General features: G+C 37.8%; 1 protein-coding gene across 1 annotated transcript in view; it reads left to right on the top strand.

The window, feature by feature from the left end:
- Window positions 1-12,958, top strand: part of CLYBL (citramalyl-CoA lyase) — a 2,235,763-nt gene extending 2,222,805 nt beyond the window's left edge. Inside the window, exon 9 of the mRNA XM_044071228.1 lies at window positions 12,699-12,958. Coding sequence (XP_043927163.1) covers window positions 12,699-12,794 — 96 coding nt within the window. The 3' untranslated portion in view covers window positions 12,795-12,958. The remainder of the gene's footprint in view (window positions 1-12,698) is intronic.
- The last annotated feature ends 362 nt before the right edge of the window (window positions 12,959-13,320 follow it).

Genomic DNA, 13,320 nt, shown 5'->3' with positions numbered 1-13,320 from the left:
AAAACAGTCGGTGTACTTGCTTACAAAGTCATAGAGCACACAGATGAAATTTAAACTCTCAGTAAAAAACATTCAGGAAAAAAACACTGACAACAGTAAGTCTCTGTAAAAGCAGTCTCTGAGCTATGTACTAAAGTATACCCAAACTCATGGAAACTGGCTGTAATGAAACTGCACAATACCAGTGTTTACACAATTGACAACTGATAAACAGTGTTTCTTTTTCTGAGATATTATAATATAATGATGTAACTGATATAATAATTGACCATTTGACTGCTTTTATATGGCTTTATGATGTCCCTTTACCAGGTTTACCAGGATGGTGTTCCACTAACAGATTTATATTCCCCGGTGACAATAAAGGAAAAAAATATCAGTTAAGCGTTCCACTATCAACAATGATCTACAGAGCTATATTTTAGTCTGTAGCTCCTCTGCCATCTCAAGAAGTAAAATGGAAAAAGCTACATACAATTTACCATTGCACAGGTCTGAAAGCTGCAGAGTTGCACATATACAGTAATTAGAAAGTACAGATTTTATGCAGAAAAAAATGGTTAAGAAAATTACAAAGCATTCATAACTTAGATTTATGGAAAGCATGATTTTTCCAGGGCTAAGTTGTCCAGAATATTTTTTTTAATCTACGAGTCAAAGTCCTTATTCTCCTAATAAGGATGTTTGGATGTGTTTATTTTTTTTTGTCAAACTCTTTTTATTGGAGAAACAAAGAATACCCAAGTAACACAGAGCAAAAATAAACATTTCTTCCATGTGAGAAGTACCATTAAGAATGCTTGTAAAATATTTGAAAACTCACTCATGCATACATATCTTGACAAAAGAGTTAACTGTTTAAGTTCTTTGTGTGTGAATGTTTTATTTTTGCTGCTTTATTATAATGGGATGCATTTGATTGCATAAAATGTAATTAACATTCAGTATGAATAAAATAATACTTGTGATTCCCCAGCTGTGGTATTTTACCAAATATGGGCTCACAGTTTGTTGTGGGGTACATATGCCAGAGACTAAGAAAGAAAAGAGGTGAGGAAATTATTACTTAGGAAATGGATGTCATGAAAAAATGAGACCATAAGGCCATGCTTCTTGTGAGAGCTAAAGAGATTATTTCCTTTGACAGAGTGGTAACAGTAGTGAGGGTATGTTTGAGAAGCAGGTTGGGTATACTGAAACCTGATAAGGGAAGAAGGTAATGTGAAAAACAGCAACAAAGCCCACTAGGTGGCTGCAAATGTTTGCATTTGTTTTTGTAATATAGCAATACAAGGCTTCTGAACACAATATGCGTTAGTGCCTTTATTGGAGGAAGGGAACGTGAAAACTTTCACTATTAACCTCAGACACACAACTTATATATTTTGTTATGAAAACAGCATTTTGGAAATTTGTCTTAGCTGTAAATAACCGGTATTAAACTGCTAACTAACAAGCCAACTAGTTTGTTGGGGAAGTAGACAGCAGGAGTATTTTGTAGTGGCAGTCTTTGTTTACGTGAAAGGACTTCCCTGTAAGAAAATGATGCATCTGCATTTCCACATAAACAGACCTTCAACTAGCAGACAACCTTATATATGCACACCTGGTAAAATCTCTAAATTCCAGATGATCACCTTCTTTCTTACTTACTTACTGATTATTTGACATTTACAGATTTCTTTAGTTAAAAAATATTGTCTTATTTTAACCCTACTAGCTGAGATTTCCTCTTTTATTGATATCTAGCAAGAACTACTACCTGTAATTTTAAACCATGTTATCAGGTTATGTACTGTGTATTACCCACCAGTTAAGATGGAAAACAAGCAAAGCATGTTTGTTATACTAGTGTTTTATTGTCAAAGTGAAGTAAAACATTCTGAGAATATTGCAGCAATGGTATAGCAATATATAGCATGAATGTGTTTACAGCATAATTATTCTAATGTAAGTTGAGTAACTTGAACTGGAGAAATAAAGATGAATTTCCAAGGTAAAAATTTCAAACAGTGCGATGGTGAACTAATCACTGAGATGACACATACTATAAAGAACAGGATTTGACTGTCTGCTGTTAACATTTCTAGCCTTGTGATGATGATGAGCCTCCTGAACTCAGCTCTCTCGGTTAAAAAAAATCACCATGGTGACCATTCAGTCTCTCACTGAATATAGTGCTAAGAAGAAATAACTGCATACCACAAACATAGGAACACATTATTTTTTAGGTCCCTTAGATCTGTTGCCATCTTCTGCATACATACACATGTACAGTACAGGCTAAATTAGACTAACTCAAATCCTGGGCGTTAAACAAGTGTTTCTAGCAAGTCAGACACTGCATGTTCCTACTTACCTGCCTCCCTCACCCATGCATGCAGTCATTCTGTGGTATTACCTTTTAGAGGCTGCTGCTGCTAAGTAAGAGAAGCTATGCAAATCAATTTGCTTCATTAGAGGAAAGGCATCAGCTTCTCTACATTGGTGACACTTTTTTTCAAATCTGAGCACATTTTCATTGTTGCATGATCTTTTAATATTTTTGCTTATGAGCAGTGTAATGGCCATCAAGAAACTTTGTGAGAAAGTTGATTATCACAATGTCCTTCGGATGTCAGTGTTAAAATGACTGTCTTCTGCATGGGGTTGTATCATTGGAAGGAGTTGCTGAAAATCTGAGGGCAAATATGAAGAGGAAATAAAAAAGGTTTGACCTTTTGCCACAGTCTTACTTTGTACTTCCAGAACATGGACATCCTAATTGTTTCTACTCTAGATTTTCAGTATATCCTCCTTGTTTCTTTGGTCAGATCTGTCTTACATAAGATCTTGCTTCTAATTAATTTTGCACATGTAATGTTACATTTATTTGCATATTTTAATGTTGTTATAACACTGGTATATTCTCTTTGCAGTAAGATTTTTTGTAAGTTACTGAAAAATTCTAATTATTTACCCACTTTTAAAGATAATTACCCTGAAGGGGGGGTAGCACAGCAGTGCAGTGGATAGCATTATCACCTCACATCAAGAGATTCTTTGGTTAGGTTCTCAGCTGGGATACCTTCTGTGCAAACTCTGCATGTCCTCCCTGTATTTGTGTGGGTTTCCTCCAGGTGCTCCAGTTACCTCCCACATTCCAAGGACATGCAGTAGGTGGATTGGAGACAGTAAATTGGCCAGAGATGTGTGTGCATGCAGGTGTGTGATAAGGAAGAACAACCACAGCAGGGCCTGCCACCCAGCAGTGTGAACCTTTGCTCTAGAGGATTGTCACTATTGAAGTGACACCCCATCCCCATGTGCATAAATGGGAAAAGAAGTTGTGGGTGGATGGATGGATATGCACAATACAAGAAAACATTCTTTGCTAGCAAATAATTGTTTGTATATTTGTATTATGTGTGATAGTCTATTTTAAATGGTCCTTGTCGAAATGCTGGCACTTAAAATGCCACGTGCCGACAAGTGGGGAGAAAAAGACCAAACCTGCAGGAGAAGAAAGGATCTTGAACATCACTCTTCTCCTTTCAACTTCTTTTTTTGCAACCCACTCTGTACCCCCAAACTTTTATATACCAACTCCGAGATCACCATACTTTGTAAAAAAGAGAATATTCCAGGAAATGGCCATCTTGAACTTAATATATGTAAGATAATTTTTTTTTTTTGGCTATTCAGTCTCTGTGTTTCGAGACTCGGTCTAGTGGGTGTCAACATTTCAGATAGTTACATTTTAAATATTATTATTTCTGTGGAATGCCTGAGACCCTGGCATTTTAATATTGTGTGTTCTTTTATTGTTAGTTCACAAATTTAAACTAAATCTTCAGTTACAAATATCAGAACCTCTGGTGTGCTACTAGTTTATTTAACATATCCAGCAGAGTCAAACTGGGTTCATCTATTTTTGCTTCTTCTCATCTAAAATGCTTGTTGCTGTGCTCTGTTAAATATGTTTAATGTAAACCATTAACCAAGTCTTAACACATGTACTGTAACACAAAGTCTATCCATATATCCTAATTAGTATTTCGTAGGTGCTGTGTAGAATAATATTATTGCTATACTAGTAAGTGGCAGTGACGAGAAGAAATGTTATTTATTATATTAATAAACCCTTTGAATAAGGAGAAAATGTATGCATGGAAATATTGTTTACTGATCATGGAAATACAGTGTTTTCTACACAGTAACATTATTTTTTACACCAAAGAAGATGTTAGTGTCCATAAATACTGCCAGGAGCATAGTGATGTCCTGCTTTCATACTAGAAAGAGGTACAGAGACTTTGTTTGACCCTGTATAGCACCCTTTACGTCATACCGTTGATCCATGATTGGTATAAGGGCTATGATGTCCTTGTCCAGAGATGCATTAAGCATCTTCAAGACAGGCACAAGTGCAGTCATCCTAAGCCTGTTGCATCGGATTTCACATTGGGTGAATTAAACTATGCATTTTAGGAAGAAATAACCAAGCTTATGTGAATTAATTTCTGTGAAATGCATATTTGGAAGGTGTAGTAATATTGGAATAATTATTGGCTTAATATGCGCCATCTAAGTAAATGCAAATAATAACAGTTATGTGTATGTATACATATATATATATATATATATATATATATATATATATATATATATATATATATCTGTAAATGTATTTATTTTATTTATTTATTAGAATTTGATTACTGGGATTGTCCATCTTGATATAAGTTTTCGCTTTTCATCAGAGGCCTGAGGAGAAAAGTTCCAAGTATGATACATGTACACAAATCAGATAAATTACTTAAAATCATTGTAGTTTTGTTTTTCAGAATTAATGCAGGTAGAACACATAGTAACATTAACAGAGTTTTAACAAAGACAACAGTACATATCATCAGATAAAATGTTTTGTAGATCATTATAAAATCTAATACGTGAAGGCAGCAATGGTTCAAAACAAAGACATTAAAAGGAAAGAAAAGAGAAATCCATTTGTGAGAACCTGCTTATAAAAAGTGAGGTTTGCAGGGGAAAAATGTATTTTAGTACCATGTTGGTGAAAGTGATAGTTACACAGGAGTAACAATGTGAAAATGTAATTTTGAGAGACAGCACCAGGGAAGTAGGTAAAGGTGTCAGTACAGAAAGTGGTCGGGTTATGCATGGGGTGTGATAGGGGTTGAAATAAATGACTAGGAGATAAGAGGAATGAGAGAAAGATTGAGTAAGATAGTGCAGGATTATTGTTATGAAGAGTAGTTGTAAGGTGCCAGTGTGCGGCATGCGGCTGGGTAGAGAGAGATACAGAAGGGATGTGATGCAAGAGGGAACAAAAGAAGAAGGGAGAGAGAAAGTAAGGTAGTAAGCCAGGAGATGTTAAAGCGGTAGTAGGGTGCAATAAAAATAAGGGGGGGTATGTCATTTAGAGACAGAAGATAATAGAGATGTAGGCTGCAGATACAATATGTTAGTATAAGAGCCTTATATAAGGTGAGGGATAGCATAGCTTAGAATACACTGTGCAGATGGAACTGATACAGACAAATCAGTGAAAAGTTGTTTTGGCTTTGTTGCTGTGACAGTTGCAGTTATCAAGAACACATAATAACTTTATTGCAGTGGATTTTTTAATTTGTTACTAACAGAGATTGGCATATCTTAGAAGGATATAGAAATAAAGAGTCAGTAGCACTGGGCTGAACTGATGGCTGCTGTTGTAAACTAGGATAAATTCTGTTCTTCATTCAAGCAGCAGCCTTGATTGTTATAAGGCCACTGTCCATTACAGATATTAGACATCCATTTATAACACTGCGTTAGCTTAAGAACACACTTAATGTTATGTGGGTGTTTAGTGAAGGGAAGGGTGGTGTACCAAGTGACATTCCTGATTCTCTGGGGACAGGCAGTTGACCCTCGGGGATTTCTTGTTGGGGTCAAATAACTAATTAATAGTCTTTTACAACTATGTATTTGTTTGAGCACTTGTATCTGATTGCACTGGCAGAAGTCAGTGGTGTGACCATAATAAATGCCAAGAAAATAATCTCTCATGGTTTCTCAGGGTAACAGTACATCAGTTGTCTTCCACTCTGTGTCCTCTTCATAATGCTGGTGGTGTTGCAGTAAACAAGGTACTTAGTGTAAAACCTTTCAACACAGCATGGATGTCAGTGGCAGGCTGATGGTCAGGGGAAATAGTAATCACCAAATGAGTTTCTAGTGAACAGTAGTACACTGGAAATGATTTACGGGTTGTAACAGTTAAATACATATGATATGACTGAGCTGCCCTGTGATCTGACACAGAAAGAAACAAAAAATATTTTGCTTATCCTTCCTTCTAAAAGTATGAGACTGTGTTGTGTTTGCATGTCTGTGTATGGCTGTTATTTCTTAGAAAGTGACTTGATTGATCTGTTTTGTTTTGTTTTTTTGCATGTATAAAGAGTCAAATCATAAGAGCTGATTGCAGAGTAAAAAACAGTTTGATTGTCCATAAATGATGTTAGATGTCATGTCCTGAGCAGGCACTTAAATATTTGATTTATGGCTGACATATTCAAGTATGCATAAAAAGTTACACATATTTTTGCCACATTTGTGTCTTGCACTAAGTGATAAAAAATTATTTATACCATCAATTGCATAGACTGGTTTATATTTAATATATGCAATTTAATTGAATTTACATTCTCAAATTCATTACTTGATATGTAGATTTAAAGAATACCCTCCCAGCCTTGTGCATAGAGGTATGAAGCCCTGATTGATTTGTGTTCGATTAATATCATCATTCCTAGAGGGGCAAAGCAGGAAGGATGATAATGAACAGCTGATACCTAGCTACCCATCCTGGGGGGAGGGAAAGCAGATCATCTCACTGCATTGGCAACACCTAACAGTGTGTGGAAGATCACCCATGGAAGGAGTCTAATAGGCCCACACTGCATAGATGGTAAAACTGTTCAACCAGTGAGATATGTTGGTATTACAGCATGCCATGCCTTGCCCTGCTTCTCATGTAGGGCATGGGTAGTATGACAGCATTCCCTGCCCTACCCTACCCTGCTTCTCATGTATGGCATGAGTAGTATTACAGCATGCCATGCTGTACCCTGCTTCTCATGTAGGGCACTGGTAGCATTACAGCATGTCCTGCCATGCTTCTCATGTAGAGCATGGGTAGTATTACAGCATGCCATGGCATGCCCCACTTCTCATGTAGGGCATGAGCAGTATTACAGCATGCCCTGCTTCTCATGTAGGGCATGTGTAGTATTATAGCATGCCTTGCCATGCCCTGCTTCTCATGTAGGGCACTGGTAGTATTACAGCATGCCATGGCATGCCCCGCTTCTCATGTAGGGCATGAGTAGTATTACAGCATGCCCTGACATGCCCTGCTTCTCATGTAGGGCATGTGTAGTATTATAGCATGCCTTGCCATGCCCTGCTTCTCATGTAGGGCACTGGTAGCATTACAGCATGCCCTGCCATGCCCTGCTTCTCATGTAGGGCATGTGTAGTATTATAGCATGCCCTGCCATGCCCTGCTTCTCATGTAGGGCACTGTTAGCATTACAGCATGCCCTGCTTCTCATGTAGGGCACTGGTAGCATTACAGCATGCCCTGCCATGCCCTTCTTCTCATGTAGGGCACGGGTAGCATTACAGCATGCCCTGCCATGCCCTGCTTCTCATGTAGGGCACAGGTAGTATTACAGAATGCCCTGCTTCTCATGTAGGGCACAGGTAGCATTACAGTATGCCATGCCATGCCCTGCTTCTCATGTAGGGCATGGGTAGTATTACAGCATGCCATGCCTGGCTTCTCATGTAGGGCATGGGTAGCATTACAGCATACCATGGCATGCCCTGCTTCTCATGTAGGGCACTGGTAGCATTACAGCATGCCATGCCCTCTCCTGCTTCTCATGCAGGGCATATGCCCTGCTTCTCATATAGATCATGAGTAGTATTACAGCATGCCCTACCATGCCCTGCTTCTCATGTAGGGCATTAATAGTATTGCAGCATGCCCTGCCCTGCTACTTATGTAGAAAATGGGTAGCATTACAGCTTGCCATGCCCTGTCTTGCTTCTTATGTAGGACATGGGTAGTATTACAGCATGCCATGCCCTGCCCTGCCCTGCTTCTCATGTAGGGTGTGGGTAGTATTACAGCATACCATGGCATGCCGTGCTTCTAATGTAGGGCATGGGTAGTATTACAGCATGCCATGGCATGCCCTGCTTCTCATGTAGGGCATGAGTAGTATTACAGCATGCCCTGCCATGCTCTGCTTCTCATGTTGGGCATAGGTACTATTACAGCATGCCCTGCCATGCCCTGCTTCTCATGTAGGGCAAGGGTAGTGTTACAGCATGCCCTGCCATGCCCTGCTTCTCGTGTAGAGCATGTGTAGTATTAGAGCATGCCATGTCGTGCCCTGCTTCTCATGTAGGGTTTGTGTAGTATTGCAGCATGCCATGCTGTACCCTGCTACTCATGTAGGGCACGCGTAGTATTGTAGCAGGCCATGCCCTGCTTCTCATGTAGGGCATGAGTAGTATTACAACATGCCATGCCATGCCCTGTTTCATGTAGGGCATGGGTAGTATTACAGCATGCCCTGCTTCTTATGTAGGGCATGGGTAGTAATACAATATGCCATGGCATGCCCTGCTTCTCATGTAGGGCATGGTAGTATTATAAGTATGCCCTGCTCTGAGCAGTAGCGATTACAGTGTCTGCAAGCTGCCTGCAGAACTGGAAGGTAAAAAAGTTCACTGGATTGGCAGAGTGACCCATGCCCTACTGCTTGACTCTCCCCCTCACATAGGAATGTTTATACTAGTAAGTTTCACCATACGGGGAGCAAATGGGCTGTAATGCTCTTGCACCATCTGAAGATGCCTGGCTGTTGCCCTTATGTGAAAGCAAATGAGCCAATGGGGCACTAGCAAAAGACCTATTAGGCAGATCATGCAGACTAGCAAAAAAAAAAGAAAAGTACTTGACACCTTCAGATACAGATTTACAGAAAAAATATGTGTGTGATGGTGTTTCTCTATTTGTATTTCACATTTACCTATCATTTATCTCTGGTGTCATATTCACTTAAATATAATTTTATTCCTATGAGTTCATCTGTTTATGTTGTTATGTTGTTACTGGCTGGTGCTTGTGACATTTTAGCAAAAATTTGCTGTCATGGCAGGTGACTGTGATGTCACACTAGAGGACTGTGGGTACAAGTAGAGTATAAGCTGTAGTAGCATATAAATGGAAAGGATTGAAGTCTGCAGGAACTCTTCTTTTAAGTCACCCTGAGTAGGGAAATAGGCCTTGTTCATAGGTTGGTACTAGGCTATCGGCCCTAGGGCCTATACAAGCCTAGCCATAACAATTCCCTGGCTATTTCTTCCCACAATATTTACTTCCCTGGACCCCTGTCTAGCAGGACAAGTGACATGATCCCCGGGGTGAATTTCCTATCTCCCATCCAATCTTCAAGGTTTTTTTTGAAGAGGGCCAAAGAGGCGCTCTGCTTGATATGTATGGGCAGTCCATTCCAGAGTCTGGGGAGTCTCTGGGTCAGTAACCTATCCCTCCAGCATGTTTTGTTCATTGTGATGACAAGGTTGAGATCCCTGGAGCATGTGGCTCTGAGAGATTGGGATTTCTTTAAGTACAGCATGTCCAACAGCTCTGGGTTTGACATGGACTTGTATGTTAAGCAGAGATCGCCTTTGAGTAGACGATATGCAGCAGAGTATAGCTGGAGTTTTTTTAGAAGGTCAGCATAGGGCATCTGCTTTAGGCCTGTGATTCTTTTAGTGAGGTATTTCTGCGGCCTTTCCAGTTGTTGATTTATGTCCTTATAATATGCATATTGCTGGGGTGCTTTACAGGAGTATTTGGCTACAGTTTCATGTATACTTTAATGTATGACTGTTGTTAGTTTGATCTCTAAAAACAATTTATATACATATGTAAATAATCTGTGTATTTAGAAAAAATCTTCCCACTATAAAGATTGTAATAGGAAAAAAAATTGATCTGGTACCATTTATGAAGTTGTAACAAATCACCTTGTGGTTCAATGACACTAGTGCCCTGGCAGTACCATTTCCTGAAAAGGAAACACTGGAAAAAGCAATATGTTATTTGTTTTTATGTGGAGGAGAGCATACTTTTCAGCTACCCTCTTTTTCAAGAAAATTATTCTACTCTAACACTGCTGCATCTCATATTTAAATCAAATGTGGTACGTCTGTGGCCGTCAGAAACTGAAGGAACAGGTTTTGTTGTAGATAGCAAACTCTTGGGCTCCTAAAACATATATTTTAATTAGGGAATTAATACCAGTAAAATTAAAGAGATGATCATTGATACACAGAGGAATATAATTATATATTGGTGAGTCTGAGGTGGAAAGAGTGGCTACATTCAAATTCTTTAGTATTAACATCTCTGAGGACCTTACCTGGACTCATAGCGTCACAGACCTGGTAGGGAAAAGCAGGCAGTGACTGCATTTTCTGAGAAGACTGAGGAAGTTTAGCATTCCCAACACCATCTTCAGCATCTTCTACAGATGTACAATTCAGAGCATTCTCTCCCACTCTATTACAGTGTGATTTGGGAATAGTACAATACAGGATGAAAAGGCTCTGCAGTGAGTAATAAAAACATCAATGGAGTAACACTCCCTGCATTGGAGGTCATCTACACCAAAAGAGTTTTTAGGAGGGCTCAAAATCTTATCATGGAAACTACCCACTCACAACACAAACTGATTATGTTGCTACCATCAGGGAGGTGTTATAAGAGCATGGCGGCCAGAACAACCAGGCTGAAAGACAGTTTTATACCTCAAGCTGTTAGATTCTTAAGTAAAAGTCATATACTTCCTCTCCCTCCAGTGATATGAGCTTTTTTTTTTTTTTGCAGAAATGCACTCTTTTGCACAGTTATATATATTTACTGATATTGCTATTTATATTATTGTCTATTTGTTGTCTTAGATTACTTCTTAATTGTCATTGTTTTTATATGTTGCTGGAGGATTTGCAGAATAAGACTTTCATTGCATTTTGTAATGCTGTCTCTAGTACATATGACAATAAAACTGAATTGAATTAGGGAAGTAAGTAATAAATACAGACAAGTCTAGTGTATGAAATATATATATATATAGGATACGAATTCAGTAGAGTAAGCCTCATTGTGTTTTGCAAAATATTCCTAGAGGTATCAAAGGTTCTTTAAATGTTTTGTTTGCTTACCCCTTTTGCCATGAATTAATGGCAATATATAGTAAAACAGCGTTTTTTAAAAGTAATGGCAATTTATATATATATATATATATATATTTATATATATATATATATATATATATATATATATATATATATATATATATATATATGTGTGTGTGTGTGTGTGTGTATGTATATATGTATGTAAATATATACATTGTATGTATACATACATACAAATAGTGTAACAGCTTTGTTTAAAAGCTACTATTCTGTCATTAAAAACTGGAGTAGCAGTAGCAGTCTGTGGTTAAGTATCTGTGATCTGTTCAAAAGCTAAGATAAATGATATTCATGTGCTCGTAATGGTAACAGTTTATCTTCATTTTACATATGTCAACAGTAATACTAGCCCATTTGTTATGTCATCAAGTCCCACCCACATTTTATAAAAGAAATAACAGGTTATGTCTCTGTAGATGGATGGATCAATGGAAAATAAGTATACAGACCTTCAGAAATGGGAATGGGTCACTGAGGTCATGACTGCAGCAGTTTCATAAGTGGCATAGATAACATTCTGAAAGAATGTACTTTCTAATGTCTGCAGTCCTGACACATTTTGGATGGCTCCAGTACCGTAGCAAAGATAGCTCCACAGCTGAGGGTCTGGCTGTGAATTAGCGGTGACAGAACTGCTTTCAAGTCAGGAAAGGCCTTCTGTTACACATATGTTCAGAAACAACACTTTTTTCAGCAGGCTATCACATGCTTATTTCTCTGTTCATAATCTTTCATGTAACGCTTTGAAAGTAGCACCTCTTACTTAGATGCCAATTTCTGGCTACACTGCAGTTTCAAAACAATGATGTTGAAAGCCTTTACTTACTATGTGGTCTTGAGTAACTCACCTGGATTGCAATTTTTACATACATGTTGGAAAAATGTAAAAGCTAGGTATTACCTGCCACTAATTAGAACACTTTATCTAACAATTTCTTCATCATATGCTGCTTAATAAAAACATGTTATCCATATTAAACTGTTTACATAATGCTGAAATTCTGTATGTGACGAAGTGTGTGTTTTTTTTGCTAGGGTTATGTAAAATGTCAAAATGCACAAAGGGAAAGGTGAACATGAGAGCAGAGATGATATATAAAAACATAAAAGACTGCAAGTGTTAAAATGTAAACATCATGCTTAATGTCATCTTTAGTGGAGTTGTCAACATGCTATAATCATACAGTTTTATTTTTAAGGCAGAATAATGATTCTGTTGCTGCCCTGTATTAAAAGTGTAAGTGAGGCAAATTAAATTGACTTTTTCTCCTCATTATTCATTGTCTGAAGTTATTTTTCAGAAGTAATTTGTTATTTAGGAGCCAGTGACAGAAACCTAAATGTCTTGTTTTCCTTTTACTGTCTTTCAGGGTGCATTCACATTTCATGGAAGTATGATCGACATGCCTTTATTAAGGCAAGCAAGGAATATTGTTGACCTCGCCAAAGCCATCAATGATAAATAATTACTGGAAAGCATTTTCCTATGTATGTTAAATGATTCGGTTTCTATGTAGGTGCTTAAAAACTATGTTGTCATAAATTTGATCTTAAAAGCAGTGTACTAAAACAGTTTTCTCACAATTAAATAGATTTTTAAATAAAGGACCTGGTACAGTTGATCGACTAATCAATGTGTTCGTTTTTTTATGTAATATGATTGAATGACTTGTGTACTGTCTTGTGTATAATGTATTATTTTACTTCTTTAGGATATTGCTGAGATCTCATTCAGTTGCAGCATCTTATGAATGTGTCTGTGTGTGTGTGTGTGTGTGTGTGTGTGTGTGTGTGTGTGTGTGTGTGTGTGTGTGTGTGTGTGTGTGTGTGTGTGTGTGTGTTAAAAAAACTCTCACAGTCAGATTGTTTTTGTCTAGTAGCTCTTCCCTTTTCCATTTGCTTTGTTGTCATCTTAACAGTCTGGTATTTAGCAAATGTGGTCACTTTCTCTCTCTGTTTTATCTCACCTTTTCTTTAAATATATCTCTCTGT

This window comes from Protopterus annectens, chromosome 5.part0, assembly GCF_019279795.1.
Source record: "Protopterus annectens isolate FY-2018-M chromosome 5.part0, PAN1.0, whole genome shotgun sequence".
In the NCBI taxonomy this organism is placed as follows: Eukaryota; Metazoa; Chordata; order Ceratodontiformes; family Protopteridae; genus Protopterus; species Protopterus annectens.
Note: the sequence above shows the minus strand (reverse complement) of the source record. Positions and strands in the feature narration are given on the sequence as shown.